Source organism: Uloborus diversus, chromosome 3 (assembly GCF_026930045.1).
Source record: "Uloborus diversus isolate 005 chromosome 3, Udiv.v.3.1, whole genome shotgun sequence".
NCBI lineage: Eukaryota > Metazoa > Arthropoda > Arachnida > Araneae > Uloboridae > Uloborus > Uloborus diversus.
In genome coordinates this window covers 75,911,178-75,933,529 of record NC_072733.1, presented here as the reverse complement: position 1 = coordinate 75,933,529, position 22,352 = coordinate 75,911,178, and the positions used below count along the sequence as shown (strand labels likewise).

The window sequence follows — 22,352 nt, the reverse complement described above, 5'->3', positions numbered from 1 at the left end:
CCAAAGCGGATTCTTCAGTCTTCTATTGTAAACAACGGGGCTCTTTATGCAATGTATGCTCCAGGAATGACAGCGTCTAAATTGATAATGGCCCAGTTTTACTGCCCAGTTATCTGTCAGATAGATAGTCTGCGCCACCCGCACTGTCCTCGAGCTGGACAATACTAAACAGATTGCACTAATCACCAGACCACAATACTGACCCTGCCCCTGCCACGGAAGTGCTTTCGGCTCGTATGAAAGCGCAAATTACCCAAATCGACAACAACTTGTCACAGAAATCCACTGACACTTTCCCTTGAAGATTGATGCCTCATACAACTTCCAAATTGTTCCTTCTTGGCTCGGTGCTCGGTCTTTTTGTCCTGAAGCATCTACAAAAAAGTATCCAGTGGAGAGGGATCGTTTTTCAGAAAACATTAGTTAAATCACTTTACAATAACGGAAGGGAGAAATTTATTTGGATGCAGTGGGATAAGAATGAGTCGTTTTCAGTTCTCTACCCAAACACAAGTTTTATTTTTTGATCCCGCTGTACGTTAAAGTTCTCTTTCAGTTCAGAAGGAAGAGTGCACAAAGAGAAATTTTTGATGGATTCTACAAATAAATGAGGTAAATTATCCTGCAATATTTTATGAACTGCTAACTTTTTATTTCATATTTCATTGCTGTTATTCTTAAAAGAGAAGGGAGTAGGGGGGATTTGGTTTCAAGAAAAAATCATATGTTAAATTTCGAGAGGAGATTTACTACAGGAGCTACTTTTACATTGAAAAATGCATATCCCATCAAGATTGTCACGAATAAAACATTTTGTACTTATGCTTGAGGATAAGGAAAGAGATTCTTTAATTTAAAAAAAAACGACTGTTTATAATTATTAAGCTTCTTATTTATTTATTTCGAATTTAATTATTTTATGATATTTCATTCTTAAGAATGAGAGTTTGGTTTTGTCCCTCTAAGCTCCCAATTTTTGTACTCCTTATTTGCAAATAGTCGACGAAATGACTTTTTTTTTTAAGTATCGTTTTAACAAGTAACGAATTTTGCTACTGCCGATACAGCATTATTCGAAATTTATATAAATTTAAAAAAAAGAATAACTAAAAAAAATTGGTTGATTGACACAAAATTTATTTTCTGGCAGATGTGAAGCCATACAATAGTTTAAGTACCAAAAATGAAAATTAGGTTTAGCTAATAATTCTAGTTAGCTTTACTATTCAATAATTGAATTACCTTTCAGATTTAAAAACAAATATAATTTTTTTTTTTACAAACCATACGACAATTCAAATAAAAATGAATAGAGCTGCACATTTGACCAAACAATTATTTGTTTTACTGGGGAAGTGGAGTGAGAAAACTTCAGACAAAACAATGTAGTGACGAACAAAAGAATTGATTAACGTATTACATAATATTTATAATTCAGTTTAATGTGAGTTTCTTTTCCCTAAATTTTATTTAAATACGTCTAAATATTTTTCTTAAGCATCATGAAATTCTTCGAAATATATTTTACCAATTCTACACTAACAGTGAAGTAATTAATGGTACATAATAGCTCCTGTTCTGTTTATTTTAGTTTTTAAACAAATATTATTTTACGTAGCTTCCTTCTTCATCAGCTCTCTTCTAACTAATGAGATAATTAAAAAGATTAGTTTCTTTAGATTTCAATTTAGATATCAAATCTAAAGTTTTCTTTAGATCTCTTACGGGATTCTAAGAAATATATATATATATATATATAAATTAAAAAAACATTCTGTTCTTTTATTCTTTTTAGTGTAAATGTATTTCAGAAATAGAATAATTTTACCCTCACGTTTTTAATATAAATGCTTCCCACTAAAAGGGAAAAAACCTATGTACGTGTCTAAAACTTTAAGCAGTAGGCACTAAAATTTAATCCTTGTTCCTCTGTAGGATTTATGTTTGCTAATTTCATGATTGCTTCAGAGGAGCCTTGATTCAAAATTTTCATTATGATTGCTTTTAACATTAGTGTTGAAAGGCAACAAAATTTGTAACAATGAGTTTTATATTTAAACATTTAATGAGGAAATTACATGAAACTTGCGGTTTTCCATCTTAACTGAAATAATTATTTTATTTTAGAATTTTATTTTTTCAGCGCTAAGTTAGTTGTACCTTAAGATTAAGCAAATCATTTAGTGAATCCCGAAGTCTCTAAGTAGTCTAATAGCAGAGATATAAGCAAAACCAGGCCTCAGATTTCTCCGAGACAATCAGGCCAAGTATAATAAAAATGCTTAAATAACAGAATTAAAAAAAAAAAAAATACTAAGCACTTTTCATAACGCACTCAAAAGGACAAAATAACCTTTCTGGGTCAGAAAGGACAATTTAAGCATTCCTGTAGTTTTCGAAAATTCCAAGAAAATGACACCACAAAACGAAGAAAAGTGCAGCTCAAATCATGAAGAGAATTTCTTATCATTATATAGCTTTCAATCATAACTTTGAGTGTTCAAACATGCATATTTTTCTTATTGGGGAAACGCTTTTTGTGTTCTCAAGAAGCATTATGATATTGAATGCAAAATAAACATAATATTTACTCTTTGTTAAGCTTTAGTAGTTCAAAAAAAAAAAAAAAAAAAACTCTTAAAAGTGTTACATGACGTTGTGTATTTATCTCTGTACTTTTTGGAAAAACCTTCTTCATATAAAAACGCTGTCCGAAAAGGTGATTTTCAGGAAAAAGTTATAAAGGTCACTATATATGTGTCGTGGAAAAGGTCTGCGGACTGATTTCTAGCTGATAAGGATACAATGCGAACATTTATCGCTTGAAATCTGAAGACTTTTATTGTCTTAAAGTTAAAATTGCGGAATAAAACGCTAATGCGTATATTCACAAGGAACGATAAAATTAAAAATTTTAAAAACCTCCGATTGAGTCGCAACTGCAGAATCAAGAGGGAAAATTGAAAATCTTTTTAAAAGTCTTATATTATTTAAAATCAAAGTCAAGTATTTTTTTTTTTTTTGCTATTAAATAGAAACTGGCAACAGATAAAAACTTTAAATCACTGCTTTTAATTCCCTTGTTGGTCAACAATGAATGGGGTCGTTTCCAAAATTTTAAAAGTATTTTTTTCTGAAAGAGCATGCTTAAAAACACAGGATCTGACAATTTTTTAAATAATTGGTTTTTAAGTTTAATATTTAAAAAAAAATGCTAAAATCTGCGCGCTTTCATTGTTTACATTTCTTGCCTATGACATCACAAATGATGAAATGCCATTCTGTGTTGCCATTCACAGAGCAAAATATTTAATTCGCATCTTTACTCACGTGTATTTGCAAACGATATGGTTAATAGCAAGCGTAGAGCTCAATTTTAATTGGCTTCTTGATTATCATAACGTGGAAACGCGGTACAAAGATGCGTCAAAGAGCATCACTTGTGACGTCACCAAGACCACGCTTTGTTTGAAAAATCGGACATATTAAAAAATTAATTAAAAAATAACTGTTGGAAAAATGAAAGAATTTTTTGGGTTATGTTATTTATTTATTTATTTATTTATTTATTTTTGCTTATTCAATCAATTTTAGTGACTAAAAGTACTACTTTTGACTGAAGGAAACAACCCCATTCGGTTTTCAATCGCGTGAATAAATGCTTAGCGGTTATTAAAATATGCATTAAAAAACGTCATAATTCGAATTTTATGAAAGATAGAAGCTCCAAACACATTTTATCAGAAGGCGGAAAAAAATTATCTTTATTTTGGTATTAAATTTTAAAATTTTTAACTATGTTCTCACTGCAAAAATCGCGAAAAACATTTCAGAGGTTTTTAACTAATATCTTCGTTAATTAATGTCATCCAAAAACACAACCTAGCTAAAAACACTCCCGATCAACTCCCCTTTCGATTTTTTTTTTTTAAATTTTTTTTTAAATAAAGCTGTCCGTCCATTTTGGCGCTAGAGTGCGACAGACAGATACCCACACATAACGGGAGCTCAGATTTTAAGAAAATGCATATATACTTGCAGTGGCGGATACAGCCGGCGGGCAGCCGGGCATTTGCCCGGTGGGCCAGTCATGCTTCGTGCCGACCAACTAACAGCAAAGTCTTTCGGACCTGTCTACTAACAGCGAAATAAATTTTGCACGCATGTGTTTAGAATAACGCAAATTCGCAAAACACAGCCTCAGCTCATCTTTATGCATGGGCTAAAGCTTGCAAGCTTGCTGGTGGAGGGAGGCAGCGCGTCACCAAGGCGGGGGGGGGGGGGGGGGATTTCTGAAATGGGGCTGCTCAAGTCCTGATTACCACACAGGCTGACTAGGTCTATGTCTGGGCCCCATGTTCCTAAGTGATCCCAAATGTTTTAAAGAATTATGCATAGCATTGCAACGATATGAGAAATACATGTATTTTTTAAAAATTAAAAAATATGACTCTTTAATTGGGAAAAAAACTTCTTTAAAGGGGGATTTTTAATCATTCTGCCAGTAACGAATTTACTTGGTTACGATTATGAGGGTGCCCAAAGGGGATTCATAAATGTACATAAGTGATTTATACATAGTTGTGTGATTAGACAAAGAGGCCCCCAAAAGTGCCAAATTTAACGCCATAGAATGAATAAATGTTGCCATCAGTGATTGCTAAAAGTTTTGTTTTTGGAAATTTATGAGAAACATATAAATGCACCGCTGGACAAAATTATAAACTCATTGTTTTTTTTTTCATTTTTTCAATCATAAAGTTTTTTTCAATCACTCAGTTAAAAAATTTTTGTTCCAGTAAAGATGAATAACCCTCTCAGCATGGTAAAGCAGGATTGGCATTTCTTAATGGAAGATAGAAAGCTGATTACCAATTAATACTGGAAGATCATCTCTTACCTTTTGCTCATCTGATTCCTGGAGGAAACTGGTTATTTCAGCCAGATAACGCGAGTGTACAAGCAGCGAAAAGTACAAAAGAATGGTTCAAGCGCTGGGGTATCAAAGTTATCAAATGGCCAGCTCGTAGTCCAGATCTTAATCCGATTGAAAAACTTTGGGGGACCAGGGTTCACAAAGTTTATCATGATCGGCACCAGTACCAAACCACAGAGGAATTAAAAAGGGCAATACTTTCAGCATGGAACCATATGCCACTGCAACTGTTAAAAACTCTTGTGAAATCTGCATGCCCAGCCGCATATTCGAGGTAATTCAGAAAACTGTAGGCCCAACTCGTTTTTAAAAGTTTGTAGTTTACACTAATGGCTAGATTTAATGCAGTGTTAATTTTTAAAACATTTCAAATATTGATTTTTTATTTCAATTTATCCATGTTGATAGCAAAATTACATTTTCCTAAATCTATGCTTTTGTTTTACTGAAGTAATTGCAAATATAACTTAATTAAACTCAAAAAAAAAAAAAAAAAAATAATAATAATAAAATAAAATTTTGTCAGCTTATAATTGTGTTTATGCAGTATTGTAAGTTTGTAATTTTGTAATTCAGCCAGCATTGGTTCATTTTTGGTTGTTAAATGATTAAGTATTTGAATAAAATTCTACCAAACTTCAGAGTTTCTTATTTTTGAGTTGATACTTTTGTCCAGGTTTCATGTATTATAAAGATATTAAAGTTGAGATTTTTTAATTAAATTATTTATTTTACAAAGTTTATGAGTTATACTGAATTTAGGACTATTTAGTCAGTTATTTATCTTTACTGGAATAAAAAGTTTTTTAACTGAGTTTGTAGTCTTTTTGGATATTGTACGAATAGTATGGTGGGGGTACATTCAAACAAAAATGCGTAGCACTGTCAACGATGGAAGCAGAGTATGTTTCAATTAGTGAGCAATCTAAGGAAGTTATATGGATCAAAAGAATTTTAAATGAATTGGCCATGAAAAGAGATTAGAATTTCAGATTGATTCATAGTACTCTGTACTGTGACATTCTAGTTGCGATCGATTTTTCTAGATTTGCAAAATAACACAGTAGAAAATAAAGCAGAATGATGTGGGGTACCAGTTCCTAAGGAATTCGATTGATGAAAATGAATTTGGAATAAAATCTGTTGAAACTAAAATAATTTAGCCGATTGTTTCACAAAACCTTTTTTTAAGGAAAATTTACGTAAGGCTTGAATTGCAATGACTTCAGAATTGCAATGACATATTCTTTAAAGTTTTTTTTTTTAATGTTTCAATTATTCCATTATGTCTAAAATATAATTTGCGCACACAAACGGATAGCCTGTAATATATTTTTCATTCATGCATTAAAGTATTTCTTTTTTTCCGTGTGCTGGCGTGCCAAGAAGGGGGGAATTTGCTAGCGAATATTTTGTTCCTTTCCCTCCAGCGCACGGAGAAAATAAAATTGTAGTTGATTTCATTTTGAATTTGTCCCGGTGATATGGTTGCGGTTAGGTATTTCAAAAAAAATTTAAACTACAAATTTCATTCTAGCCGCCTGAATTTTTCATTTCAATTTATTCACTAATGCAATATTATTTTTTTGAGTTTAGTGGTATGCAAATGTAAAGAACTTCCTTAACTCGTGACCGGAACTGAATGGAACAATGGTTTGTCTCATTTTATCAAGATGCAGTTCGCGGTTGTGTTCCGCTCTGAATTTCAAGGAAGACCCTAGTCTGAAGGATGTTGCGATGATTCACTTAGTGACATGAATGCCGGCAACGGAAGTTTATAAGTATCTCTTTTCATTTATATTTTTGTGTTTACGGATATAATTTGTAATCACAAATGCTTTTGAGTTTTAGAGCGTTCTTAGCCACTGAAGCCTGTCCTACGGTCTGCGTGCCATATTGGGTCCCTGAAGTTGATTTTTGTGACTCTTTGTCAGGTTCTATGTTACAATCAAGAACTATGGATTGGAAAAAGATAAACTGAATTTTATTTTATTTTGATTGCAATGTGATCGGGCATACTATTCATTTAAGTCTGAGTTTTTTAAATTTGTAGTTCAATATTGGTTTTTACGGGTAGCTGAATATTATCACTTCAAAAATCACCAGAATATAGAAATTTCTGTTGCTAGAGCGAAACTAGTCGTACATTGCTTTATTTTTTTTTTAAAAATTTCAGTAAATTTTGGAACACTGATTCTTTGTTTTTACATGTTATTAAAATCGAAGGAACCAAAACAGAATGTTAAGTACTTTATTATTTATTGTACGTATTTTTGTAAAGGAATGTGTACAGGAACAAAATTTAAAGCCAACTTCATAATGAGAGCAACAATAAAGATTAAAGGTTAAAGTATGATATATTACAGCGTATAAAACTTTCTTCGCATATTCAGACTTGTGTGACACTTATCAAACAAAATTATTGATTATTTTTACTGCAATGTGAATAAAAAGCAGTTATTTTGCAAATAGAGTATGTTTAAATCTACAGTTAAAAAGTGGTGCGGTCTTCTGGCAAAGCATTTTCAAGAAGGGTAGAATTGTTTACAACAAAGACGGCGGGCCAAATGTGGACTTACACTTTCTTAATGATTGGAACTGGCACTACCACATTTACTCAATTTTTTGATATGTTTGACGATTTATTCTTTTGTTAAAAACTTTCAATATTTCTGACCGATTTTCATTTTTTACTGAATTGACTTGAACTTGAGTTTGGAGAGTATAGAATTGTTTCTTCCAGATTTCAGGAAAATTCTGAAAAACTTTAAGATAAATTGTGTAAATCCTCTCAAAAGAAGTGCCACTTAAAAAGAAAAAAAAATAGTCGCTGATGATTTAAATTGGGACATCGATAGCTGTTTAAATTGTGGGGAGAGGGTGTTCCCATTGTGAAAGACACAGAATATAAATGAAACATCTTATATTTGCTTAAGTATTAAGACATAAGATAGAATGTACTTTCGGTATTATTTCATTTCAACTCAAATGACTCTTGTATGTGATTCCTTAGTACTTAAGAAAAAAAGCTCCAAAAAATTAAATTTTAACAATATAATAACATATTTGTGGAATAAAATATATGAGAAAAAATATTTTGAAAAATTATAAGTATGTAAAATATTTCATGTTAAGTACAGACAGAGTTTTAAGTAATTACTTTACGTCACACCTTGTTTTATATTTAGATTTCTAACGACGGGAAACTGTCAAAGAAAAAGATGAAACTGGTATCAGTTGAACATAGTTTGAGCTGTTTAACAAGTGTTGGAAAGGAATATGGGTTACCAAAAAAAAAGAAAGAAAAACCATCTATATACGACCTTCAGTGCTACTATAGCAACTCGGGGGAGGGGGGAGGGTACTAAAAGAGGCTGGATAGAGTATTCATTGTTTTAAATGAATACCCCAATATTTCCCAATTGGTTGTACTAAGCATCGACCTTGCTCCATTTCCTAAAAAAATATTTCTCTACCTCATCCTTATTATTGTTTTGAAGTAAATAATCTGAAGCCTATTATAAGAAGAAACTAGATACAAGTTTTATCATTTTTAAAACATTTTTATTTTTTTCTTTAGACCAAGATGTTAGCTTTCCCATTTTGGACAACTTGGAATTCTTGACTTATAGAAGGAGTGTTATTCTCCCGATCACTTCAGTTATCCGATCGAAAAAAATAAACATTATTCTTAATAAACAGTCTCATATGTATTACGAAATCCTTCAAAAATACCGAAAATTACAAGGATTTTTTTTTTATTGTACTTCAGAAACCAGTATAAGTGCATTTCTTTACAAGGAAAATAAAATGTAAGATATTATCTCATCAAAAACAACCCTGTTGTAAAAATTTCCCCGCCAAGAAAACCTTTAACTTTTCCGCACAAAAAAGAAAACCTGCATCCTAAACCCAAAAACCCGCAGCCATAAAAAGTTATGATATTTAGTTTGCCCGCCAAGTATCTGCCAAACTATCATCCTCCCTCTTCTCCTATTTCATCACAGCTACTTCCATTAGAACCTCCTCCCACCTTCAACTCCAGAAATATGGATAGATCTTTTTAATTGTTTATTTTGTTTGGCGGGAAGCTTTTTGTTCACCAAGCAACCACTTCACTTTGAAAAGCTTCCCGTCAAACAAGATAAACAATTTAAAAGATCTATCCATATTTCTGGAGTTGAAGGTGGGAGGAGGTTCTAATGGAAGTAGCTGTGATGAAATAGGAGAAGAGGGAGGATGATAGTTTGGCAGATACTTGGCGGGCAAACTAAATATCATAACTTTTTATGGCTGCGGGTTTTTGGGTTTAGGATGCAGGTTTTCTTTTTTGTGCGGAAAAGTTAAAGGTTTTCTTGGCGGGGAAATTTTTACAACAGGGTGGTTTTTGATGAGATATCACATCTTTTTGCATTGATATTATTACTTTGTCTGTATTTTTAGAATTGAGAACATCAAGTCAAAAAATTTTCAATTGAAACAACGCTGTTTTGTGTTTTTATGGAACAATAATGGCTAGCTTAATTTTACGTCAAGTTATTTTCTGACTATTAAGATTCTATGTTCATTTTGCGAGAATTGGGCGGTTTAAATTTTATTACAATTCTTGTATCCTCTCTCTGTTGCAAAGAAAATTTCTTTGGGTAGTAAAATACTATATTTTAAATTATATTGCTTTCGAGTATTTTACAACTTCGCAATAAATTCTATTACAGTTTCTTTATTTGACAGATTATTCCACATTTTTATGAAAGTTTCTTTAAATGTTTTACAGCTTGAGGGCTATTTTAATCTAGCTTTTCACTTTTTGTTTAATTACATTTTTTCTTAAATCGTGGATTATTTTACGTTTTATGGGATAATTTTAATTGTTTGCTGATTTATCTTTTTCTTGATAGAAGTCTTTGTCTTGTTTAATACCTAGTTTTGTTTAAAAGTTCATTTAAAAAACGAAATAACGCATGTTATCACCAAGCAAAAAAAAAAACTACGCCATTAAATATTTTAAATTTGAATGTGTCAGAAGATCTATACAACTTTACTCGATGTCAAATCGCGGATATCCCAAATTTGCCACAGCGAATGCGCATGTTGCGCGCGGACTAAGCTCATTAAAAGTCTTGCTTAAATTAATTGCAAAAAATTTTTCAGCTAACAAATTACTGCAAAGCACGGATATCCACACACGTATTTCATATATTTTCAATTCATTATGTATTGTTTGTGAAAAAATTAATTTAAAAAATAAGCAAACCAATAAAAAAATGTGCTATTTTTCGCTTTCAATTAAAAAGTTATATGTGCCGTATTCATATGCGTACAGTTTCATATAATTTGTCACGTAAAATATTGTAATGGTTTAACCCCAGTTTCACGCCAACATTTAAAATTTCTTCCCTCCATAAATATATCAAAACTGAAAAACAGGGGGAAGGAAATTTCGTATCGGCAAATGGGAGGGGGGGGGGAGAGGACAGCATTCTAATCTCATTCATTAATTTGTTTCTCTGCTTAAGTATAAACAAACAATATAGAATCTGAAAACAGAAAGCCCAATGAGCTAAGTCTGCGCGCATGCGCAGTCGCTGTGGCAAATGTGATATCCGCGATTTAACGTCTAGTTGCAACTGTTGGATATGTTTTAGTCTTGATTGAATTTTATTTCCTAAGCCAACTTTGGAATAACTGTTAGATCTGTTCTAACCTTGCAATTGCAGTCCGAGATAAACAAACCCTATGAGCTGAGAGTAAGTACATAAGAATTTAGGGAAAATTAGTGATTTTCAAACTTCAATTACTTCGGCCCATGATGTCCCTGGGGGTTGAATTTTTGTATATGTACTCAATGGCCCCCCAAGAATATGTATACAAAAAATCATTACCGTAGCCCCCCGGGGGACTGTGATAGAACCCCGGGAAGGTACAATTTGGGGGGTAAAAAGGAGGGGGGAAAGGGAGGGGGTCAAATGGCACAAAAGACACATTAGTAGGACACAAGGAATGTGTGTGCAAAATTTCAGCTTGATTCCTTTTTTCGTCTGGGCTGTAGCCCTGTCAAAGAAAGCGAAAACTTTTTTGAACAGCGATTTTATAACTTTAATACCTCCTCACCCTGATGGTCCAGGGCATTTGAGCATTTTGATTTACGGCGTCAGGGGCCACTCGAGATTGAGTGTACCAAAAATCAACTCCGGAGGTCTTCGTGGGGGTGAGATACAGAGGGGTGAAAAACCCAAAAAACCCCAACTTGTTCTGTCGTGTAATCTTGTTCTTGGTCGCTTTTATTATTTTTCTTTTCGTCTATGGCGGTGGATTTGCTTCTGTTGGCTGCTGACGTTTGGTTTCCTTGGCGGGGCGGGACGCTTCCGCGTCCCGTGATCTTTCCAGCCAGCATTCGAAATTTTTCCAGTTTTGTGTCTTTCGTTTTTCCTCCATCAGCAAGGTGCGTCGGATGTTGGTTCATTTGTTAGTTCTTTCTGGGACTACGTATTTGAGAACTTGAGATTGCTTTTACATCACAAACTACAAATGCGAAGAAATAGAAATGACTTGTTTTGAAAAATCAATGAACCAATAATTATTTATGACTGTTTCGGGTGTAAAAAAGTGGCCTGTTGAGCATTTTATTCAGTCACCAAAGTAAGACGTTATTTATTGTCAGGTGGGGAGTGGTGAATGATTATCTTTAGACAGGATTGCCAACTGCTCCACATTTTGCCCAGTTGCTCCTTAAAAATGGCGAAACTCCGCGGCTCCGCAAAAAAGTTCTTATCCACATTTCCCTGCCGAACGCTTGCAAGCCAAAGTTTGCTATTTTGTCATAACAAACATGTAAATAAGGGAAATTGAAGATGCTTGTACTCATAGATTGAAATAGTGTTTAAAGCTGTTTTATTGATTTTAAAAATAATTATTTTATGCTAGTGCTTAAAATGGTTATTAAAGCTCTAAAACCATTTTAGATAAGTGGTTTTAGTTATTTTTTATTGATTATTATAAAAAGTTCCGAACTGCTCCTCAAACTCAGTACAGTTGCTCCTCAAATTGATTCTTCAAGGTTGGCTATCCTGTTTTTAGGTTATAGTACCTCAGTTGATTAATTATGTAATATTAGATTTACTTAATGCTTATTGAAAAATCTTGTTGTATAAATATCAAGCGCGATTTTCCTATATCAATTAGCGAAGAGCTTTTATGTGTCCTGATAGCACTAAAGCCCTGGATCGCCGCTTAAGTAGCGACTCGTCCGCCATCTTGGAGCTAAACGATGCAATGTTTCTGTATCTGCTATGGAGTCATTTCACGAAAAAGTCAACCCTTTGACCCTCAGGTGACTGTTCATACATTTCATTAAAAAGTAATAATTTTGAAGGGTAATGGGCGAAATTTTTTGCCTAAGAAATCACACGTAAGTTTGATTTGTTGAGAGGAAAAAATTGTTCATTAATAATTTAAAGTATTATTTTTAATCCCCTCAAGACTCCTCTTAATCCAGCCTCTGCAATACTTTCTTTCAGTAATACAATAAAAACTAAATAACCATGAAAAGGACGATTCTGTACCTCATAGCCTAAGGGACGCAAGTTACTTTATGGTGATTTTACAGGAGCGAGGAAATTTTTTTTCTGGCGCATGCTAAGGATGGGACGCGCACTCTTTCGACCCTCGTAAGAAATTGAAATGGATTTTTTTTTAAAGAATTGCATTCACATGAATCGATGAAAATTGGCTTTTTTTTTTTTTTTCACTTTTCACTCCAGGGTCCCCCGTACCATTATTTATGGTTTAACCAGTTGGATGGGACCCGAAGAGAGCTCTGATTTTTTGATCCAGACCAGAAGCCGAGCAATCCCTGGTCCAACATCCCCAGAGCTATTGTGGAATAAGCTTCTACACTGTTAAAACTGCAGGTTGCATTCGGCACCTTTCAGGGGTGAAACGCTTGTTCACCAGCGGCACCCAATACGGAGCCGAAATGGCGCCTCTAACTAGGGTGAAAAACAGGCACCTTTTAAAAAATAGGCAGCCGGGATGAAAAGAATGAACCTTCGGAGAGAGAAATGGCACCCCTTACTGTAGATCCTCCTCCCCCCCTCCCCCGTATTGTGTGCGTTTTTGAATACAGTTGTGTAATTCATTTTTTTTTTTAATAGTTTTGTTTCGATTCATGATATTCTACGTTTTGGACATTTTTCACATTGCATGAATTCAGTACTGGAAATGATTAAAACTTGTAATTACAGCATTTGATCATATTTCCGAGTTTTCAACATAGTTAAGAGTGCTCATTGCTTTAATTCATCTGATCGGGCTCTAACTCAGTGTTTCTCAACCTCTTTTGACCCACGGGTCAGTAAAAGCAAATGAAAAACATTGCGAATGTGTGAAATTTTTATCCTTTTCTTAAAAATAAAAAATAAATAATAATTACAATAACACTCGGGCCGTTAAAAACTTGTGAAAAAATTCTGCGTACCGATGAGTTTTTTTTTTTTTTTTTTTACTAAGTAATATTAAAAATGAATAAAACAATCAATATCTACCCACTTTACTTGGTATCAAAGAGTTGTCACAAATATATTTAAAGTTAAAGACGAGTAATTATTTCAATAATCATAGTTAAGTTAATGATCATTTGTGAGAAATAACCGCACCGGAAGTAAAATGTAGATGTACTTACGAATTATTTACATGAAGAGCTAAAAATATTCTGAGATATTAAAGTTACGGAAAAACAAAATCGTTTCTCGAATGTTCAAAATTTCAATCAAGAGTAACAATAAAATAAAATGCATATGAAGTTTTTCGACAGTTTAAAAACCTAAAGAAATAAGACATTCCTAACGCTATCGAAATATTAAACGCTAACAGGAAATGATTCAAACACTTGAACGAAAAAGAAAAGAAAAAAAAAAGCTAGACGGAGAGAGATTTCTTTTATTATTTTTTGCGCTTGCTGTTTTGTAGTAATCTACGAAGCACAAGAATCATTTTTATTTAGGTTCTCACTTGTTGATTATTGATAATCTTATTGCGGTTATTATTTTGGTGATTAAATGTTGCTGATCGAGTGCTCAAGAAAATAATGATAGATATATTTAATAGCGTTTTGAAAGATGGAAATTTCACGACACTAACGGTAAACTGAAACTAAACAACTAACGGTACTACGCTACCGTAACGGAATAACGGTAACTGAAAAGCAGTAAACGTACTTTTAACTATGTTTGAAAGCCCTAAAAACTACAAAGTGATCAAAAGCTGTACTTACTTGTTATTTTAAAGAATTATCCTAGAAAAGTTAAGATTTAATCCATTAGTGTACTTCATTCAATGTGAAAGACATAGAAGGCCACGCATAGATGCAACCTATCGTTCGACCGTCATATTGAAGTGGTTGAATGGTGAATGTATGCCGTAAGCGCATGCGCCAGCGAGTCATTTAGCGATTGCTTGCTGATTTGGCACCCCTGTCTGCGATTATCTGCTGTTTTCGCACCCCTATTCTATTTCCTGGCCAGTATGACATCCTTGGGCACCATGCTTTCATCTTAGGGGGAATATATTCACTCGTTTGGGACCCCTGGTTATAACAGTGTACATATAACGCACTAATAAACGGGAAAGAGCAAATTTTTGGACATACGTCAGTCTGGCTCTGAGGAACAGAATTAACTTTGGATAATGCACGAATTATTCTTATAAATACGCACCCTAAAGGGAGGGGGTTAGCCAGTTACTTGTGGAGATTGTTTACATCTTTTCCGTTTTATTTAACTCTGTATGCACTGTGGGTGGGCTCCGCGTCTCTAGCTTCTAGAGCCTCGCGGTACCTTTTACAAATAAGTGGTGTTGTACAACGACCCGCCACTCTTCGGCACAAAGAAAAAAGGGTCTGATCCGTGAGTGCCAAGTACGGTGAAACCCTGGCTGACCCTGACAGAGACATGCAAGTACTACTTAGTGGTTATGTTCTTTCTTAGGAAAGCCCACCGGGGGGGGGGCTGCAAACTCTGCTATTGAAAATTTTTGGTTGTTTTAAAGGTTATCTTTTTCTTTCTAGAGGGACTTTCCTTCTGAGGGGGGGGGAGTTACTCTGCATCAACTGAGGGGATGCTCCATCGTTCCTGGGGAAAGAGAACTTCTGCCTTTTTGATAATTTTCTTAACCATTCGCAGGGCATCAGATACAAAAGATTGACTACTAATTTTGTTGAAATTTTACATCAAGCACATTTTAAGTAGTGAGAAAATAATTTGCCATTTGCCAAAGAGAACTTTAAAATTAGCGACGCGGAATTCATTTAATAATGATGATGCAGAAAAATATTTTATTGAAAAATCACACTGGAGCTTGAATAACTAACTAATCTTCGTTGTCTGAAGGCGCGGTAGAAAAGTCTGAATTGTTTCTTCGATTGGAGTTTCGTTTCCTTCCTCCGTTTCTTCCTCCGCCATTTCTTCCACCTCCATTCCTATTTCCATTTTCTCCTCCTCCTCTTGATCCTCCTCCTCCTCCTCCTGAATTACTCGAATAATTGCCGCCGGGGTTACCACCATTCCCACGAGAAGAGGATGAATTGCCATTTTTTGAATTTCGATTCTGGCGTTTGTTGCCGTTGCTATTGCCTGACTGTTCCGTCGAACGCTTGTCTCGTATCAATGAGAATCCACCAATTGCTGGCACATCATCTGTATAAAGTAATAAACCAAAAGATTATTTCCAAAGGTACAACAAAAGGTACAAAAAAAAAAAAAACTGAAAAATAAAGTTTGTCAAAATTTGAAAATAATCATTGGAGCAACTAAGAGTGTATCCAGTCTTGATTTGACTGACCACATATACAGGGTGTTCCGTTTTAACCTGCAAGACCTCTATTTTCGCAACCGTTAGTCCTAGATACATACTTCCAATTGCAAAAATGTTCAAAATCAGATTCGGAGTTAAGATATTGAAATTTTGAAGCAAAACTAAAAATGAATCAAAAAATACAAAATTTAGTTTTTTATACGGGCCCTAGGTCCCCTAACTAATATTTAGAGAAATAAACTCCATTGACAACTATTACTGATACAAAAAACCTGACATTTGTGCGACCGAAATTAAAGAGATATTCCAGTTTAAAATTTTAAGGGACCATACAGAAAATAAGATGGGAACTTTTCGCCCTTTCAGAAGAATGACAGGTTGTCAAAGTAAAAAACAAACAAGGTATTAATATCTTTCACTGCTATTCAAAAACTCATGCAAATAATCTGCCGTGATACGCAAAGATATACTGCAAAACCTCGAAGAATTTGAAAAACCACACTCTGCACATATGTAATTTTAAACACTTGTTAACTGCTATATTTTTCCCCAAAAGGTGTTATTGACGGCAAGTGTAATTTGGTGTAAATCACAAAACGCTGCGTTTTATATCTCGGTGAATATTGGTCGTACTAATTTCAAACTTTATGTGTTGGAATTATTTTTTAACCGACGAAAAAACGGAGGAGGTTCTCAATTCGACACGTATATATATTTTTTTTTTTTTTAATGTATGACCACGCATAACTTTTTACAGAACAGTCTGATTTTGATAATTCTTTTTTTATTGGAAAGGGTATACCCCGAAGGTGGTCCCATAAAAATTTTGAAAAAAAATTCCTACCCTAAGGGTGGGAAAAGGGGGTAGATTTGTTGTTCACTCACAGATTTTTAATGTATGACCACACATAACTTTTTACAAAATAGTCCGATTTTGATAATTCTTTTTTTATTGGAAAGGTTATACCCTGAAGTTGGTCTCATATAAATTTGGAGAAAAAATTCCTACCCTAAGGGTGGGAAAAGGGGGAGATTTGTTGTTCACTCACAGATTTTTTTATATATGACCACACATAACTTTTTACAGAATAGTCCGATTTAGAATATTCTTTTTTTTATTGGAAAGGGTATAGCCTGAAGTTGTTCCTATGTAAATTTGAGGGAAAAAATCCTTCCCTAAGGATGGGGAAAAGAGGGCGATTAGTAGTTCACTCTAAGATTTTTTGATGCTGAATTGGGTATAACAAAAAAAAAAAAAAAAAACCTCACGATGAATGAGATGCAGACTTGTATGTCTCTCGTGTGTACTCTCTTGAGCAGGTAAACGACAGTATCTGCAGAAATGAGTTTTCGAGATATTTGAAGAATTGTGCGCTGGATTCAGTACTATCAACTGGGAAATGTTGGAATTATATTTTTTTAGCGGAAACCAAATAAGTTAATTTGTACAACAAAGCTAACGTACAAACAATGATGACAAAATGCAAAAAAAAAAAAAAGATAAAATTGCAGTTATAGCCCTTTACCTGCACACGGCAGTATAGACCTCAATCTCTGGTACTTGTGATTAGGGTTAGTTTTCAGTGCCAGTCGTCAAACATTTTTTATATTCAGGATTTGTATGAAAAAATAGGGCAAAGTTTAGTGATGGTGACATACTATTTTTAACCGACGAAAAAACGGAAGAGGTTCTCAAGTCGACACGTATTTTTTTTTTTTTTTTAATGTATGACCACACATAACTTTTTACAGAATAGTCCGATTTTGAATATTCTTTTTTTATTAGAAAGGGTATAGCCTGAAGTAATTCCCCTATAAATTTGAGGGAAAAATTCGTACCCTAAGGGGGGGGGGGAGAGGGGGGTGATTAGTTGTTTACTCCAAGATTTTTTGATTCTGAGTTGGGTATTACAAAAAAAAAAGCTCACAGTGAATGAGCTTCAGACCTGTATGTCTCTCGTGTGTACTGCCGTGGGCAGGTAAGCGGCAGTATCTGCAGAAATGAGTTTTCGAGATATTTGAAGAAATGTGTGTTGGATTCAGTAGTACTAACAATAAGAAAATGTTGGAGTTATATATTTTTTTCAGCGGAAACCAAATAAGTTAGTTTGTACAACAAAGCTAACGTACAATAGATGACAAAATGCAAATTCGTCGGCAATTTGTGTTATCGTAGAAATATCGATCACAGTAGGAAAATGCACACGAACATCTTTATACAGTGCATTATTCTTTAGGAGCCACTGCAATGCCACTTGAAGTTTACCCATATCAATTTGAAACTCCCTAGAATGTTCTAAATTTTCACGACTTTCTACTACGAGCACTAATCCAGTTTGATAAGGTTCAAGCGGAAGTTGTTCCGCCAGCTCGACCACATCCTGAGCAAAAAGGATTGCCTGCCCTTTGCACCAGTCTTGGCTCAAATGATTTTGAACTTTTATTATTTTAGGAAATGGCACTACTCTGCAAATAAAACGTTTCTCAATTTCCGATAACTCATCAATTTCTGTAGGTATTGCAGCTACCGACATTTTGTTCCAATAGGCCTGGGGTGGAGTTTTATGTTTTTTAATATTGTTTGAGCATCGTGAACAAGTAATTATATTACCTAAAGCTACCAGTTCGTTAGGCAAAATAGAGCCTAAATTTTTAGTTTGCAATTTCCTACGTTGCTGAGGATACAAATTTTTTTTGCATATTGAACACGACAAGTCAGCATAAACATTAATTGATTTCTTAAAGTTTTCTGCGTTACACTGGTTTCTTCGATCGCGAGCTGCTTGTCGCATGGCGCTCAGACGATTAATTCTCTCCTCGGAAGATTCGTGAAGTACCACCATTGCTGAACGGTTACGAGCAGCATCCAAACGCAGCATACGTTCGTCCTCAATTTCAATTGAAACTCGCTCTCTTATCAGATCTAAACGATGAGCGCGTTGCTCTTCACTCTCATTTGAAAGTCGCTCTCTTATCAGATCTAAACGATGAGCGCGTTGCTCTTCACTCTCATTTGAAAGTCGCTCTCTTATCATATCTAAACGACGAGCGCGCTGCTTATCACTTTCTTGCAATAACCTATCGTTATTGTAGCTTCTCATTCTGGACAGTCTTTCCTCGCGCTGACCTAAATTCTCCTGTGAACGTGTTAATGTAATTCTCTTTCTGTTTGCTTCCAACCTTTTTTCTTTCTCATTAATAGATTCTTCTAAACATCTTTTCCTCATCCGAGCAGCATTTTTTGTAGGCCTACCTATGTTAGTATATAAAGCCTGCTTTTTTAAAATTATTTATGTAACACAACAGATAATTGTTAAAATACGATTATATATATATATATATATATATATATATATATATATATATATATATATATATATGTGTGTGTGTGTGTGTGTGTGCGTGTGTGTTAATAGCTAAAGTAAGGTAGGTAGCTATTTTAAAAGTAATCAAAAATATAAGCATACAGATTATAGCCACATTAGTAGCTTATAGCCACAAAAAATTATAAAATAAAAACTTTTTAACAAAAAAATTGAACCGCCGAAAAAACTGAAAAGCAAAAAATAATAAACCATTTTATTAAACCTTAATAACTAAGTTCTTAAACTGATGTAAGTATACCTAAGTATATATTTTTGTAATAATTTAGAGTTTTTAATTAACCTTAATAACTCAGTTCTTAAATTAATGTAAGTATACCTAAGTAGTTTTGAGTCGGTGCCAAACAATAAATAAACAAAGATCCCTAAATTACCTAAATTTAAAGAAATAACCAAATAAAATTAGCAATGTAATGTGAAATGTCCGGCGATAAACATAAATGTTTCAAAAAATGCTCCCTCCACACGCCATCATTAAATCATGAATACTAGAAGATCGTATACAACAAAAAGTACCTCTCGTTGGAGCTTTGAAACCTTTGGGACCTCGCACGAGAGAGGCAAACAACCAGTGAGAAAAATCTTCAGGATCATGTATGCAATTAACGGCTACAGTTGTTATGCCATACTTACGCTGAATAATACTATGACCCACAAAACCATTTATTTGAGCTTTTAACAAGATGAGAAATCCTTCTTCAGTATGATGAACAATGATATAAACATTTTGACTGTTGTATATGAGGCAAAAGCTCAGTAGCAGCCGAGCAATACTCGACACGTGCTTCTTCGAGACCACTCGACGACGTTCGGGTTTAACTTCGTGAACGCTCGGCATTTTCCGGCGAAGGGGCGTGTCGCCATACGCCACCGCTGCGCCTCACGCTTTACAAAAATAATTAATTTGTTTGTGTGGCACCGACTCAAAACTACTTAGGTATACTTACATTAATTTAAGAACTGAGTTATTAAGGTTAATTAAAAACTCTAAATTATTACAAAAATATATACTTAGGTATACTTACATCAGTTTAAGAACTTAGTTATTAAGGTTTAATAAAATGGTTTATTATTTTTTGCTTTTCAGTTTTTTCGGCGGTTCAATTTTTTTGTTAAAAAGTTTTTATTAATGAAGATTATTTCCCTAAATATAAATTAGAGGACCTGGGGCTTGTATAAAAAGTTAAATTTTGTACTTTTAGACTTATATTTATTTTTTCTTCAAACTTTCGGCATCTGATTTTGAAAATTTTTGCAATTTTACGTATACATCTAGGACAAACGGTTGCGAAAATAAAGGTATTTCAGGTTAAATGGAACACCTTTTATATGCAGTGGCGTACCTGGAATGGGTGCCCCTCTCTTCCCAACCAAAAAAAAAAAAAAATATATATATATATATATCCTTCAAAAAGTATGGCTTTTCTGTCACACGCCCTTTACTGTTGAGACTTTAAGGAACAATTCATTTAACAATGCTTTTAATTTCATATAAAATATATCTATTTATAATATATTTTTGGTTCACAACATGTGAATTCTCACCTCCGTGGCATGTCACACACCTGGTGTGACTGTTTATGTTGCTTAATAACTTGTTCAATTAAAAGTATGTACTTATTCATTTATTATTTCTTTCACAAGTGGCTCAAATACTAATTGTTTAAGTATATTTAGTTGTTTAATATTGTATTTTAGTTCGTTTTAGTAGGATACGGAATCATGTCACACAATAAATTCTCACCTCCGTTACCTAAACACAAAACGCCATTCCTCATTAACACGTGGCAGTAATGACATCACAATTTATTTTCCATAACACAAAGGAGCCCCCTTGTTTATTTTCAACCATAAAGAAGTTGTGACATTTTTGTCGAAAAACAAAAAGATAGATTTTGTTTTAAAAACTAAGTGTGGTTATTGAGAACTCTCACTTCCGTGAACTGGAATTTCTAGGAGGTAAATTAATTTAAAAAAGAAGTGAAAATGCACAATTAACAAAATTACTATTTTTATATTAAATTGGCCTCGATTTTTAAACATTAAAAGTTTTTTTTTTTTAATTTCCGTGAACAAGGCATTATTTATTTATTTATTTATTTATTTATTTAGATTTATGAGTAAAATAATTGGAACTTAGCTAGGCGATTGTTTATGGTTACTTCTAGTAAGTAACACTTTCATGTAAGAATTTAAAAAAAAAAGAAAACAAAAGGTTTTGAATTTGAAAAATATTTGCACTCAAAAAGTACATTTTCTGGAGAATGACCCATAAATATAAATAAATAAACATTTACGCATGCAACATGCGTAACTTACTTTTTTTTTTTTTTTTTTTAAAGTCTCTTAGTTTTGAAACGTTTTAAAACGCTGTTTTCATTCGTTATTATTTTTCTACAACAAATTCATAAATTTATTGAGAATTACTTTTTGAAAAATTGATCCTTTATTTTCGTGATTTAGTAATAATAATTATCTTTTTTTTTTATTACTAAATAATTTGTCAAAACCTCAGTGTTATAGAACAGTTAATGGAAATAAAAAGGTATACAATATATTATTTTTACCAAAAATGCAAGTTTAAAATCATTTTTAATACATAATCTTACTCTTTATGGAGCTTAAAAGCAATATATAAAAATAATAACTTTCACATAATAAAATATTGTTTGTACAATGCAGTCCTCAAAGTTTTTTCTTGCCTATCCAGTGGTAAGAGCATGCTACTAAACTTTAAAAGTTGTGTGTGAGCAAGGTCATATCTTTGCGAAAAATATTTTCTCATTGACACACTACTGTACTGACACAGTATAAGTTACAAATCCTTGTAATTGGTATCTACGTAAAAGTTTCACATTATTAATGAGCTTTTTTTTTTTGGAAATATGATGATTGTCCTGCTTTTTTAATCTTGTTCATATGCGCCCAGGCGTATTCACATGTGCCGTCTGCGAACACATGTGAACAATTGAAGACATAAGAAAAAAAAACATTTAGTAAATTTTTTTTTTTTTTCAACCCTAAAAAAATCCATGACACAAAGAAAAAACTAGCTATCCTAGGGACATTTTTTCTCTGAAACGTTTATAATATTTTTTGAAAAATAATGAAATGGAAAAAAAAATGTTCACATGCGCCTCCTCCTACGTACAAAAATTAACTCATAAACCAAAAATAGATTTTCGAACGGATCGCTCAAAATGAGTTTCGCGCCAAATAGTTCA

The 22,352-nt window shown here is 33.4% G+C and overlaps 1 protein-coding gene across 1 annotated transcript in view; it reads right to left on the bottom strand.

The window, feature by feature from the left end:
- Window positions 1-15,249: 15,249 nt before the first annotated feature.
- Window positions 15,250-22,352, bottom strand: part of LOC129219346 (N66 matrix protein-like) — a 28,102-nt gene continuing 20,999 nt past the window's right edge. Inside the window, exon 2 of the mRNA XM_054853708.1 lies at window positions 15,250-15,627. Coding sequence (XP_054709683.1) covers window positions 15,302-15,627 — 326 coding nt within the window. The 3' untranslated portion in view covers window positions 15,250-15,301. The remainder of the gene's footprint in view (window positions 15,628-22,352) is intronic.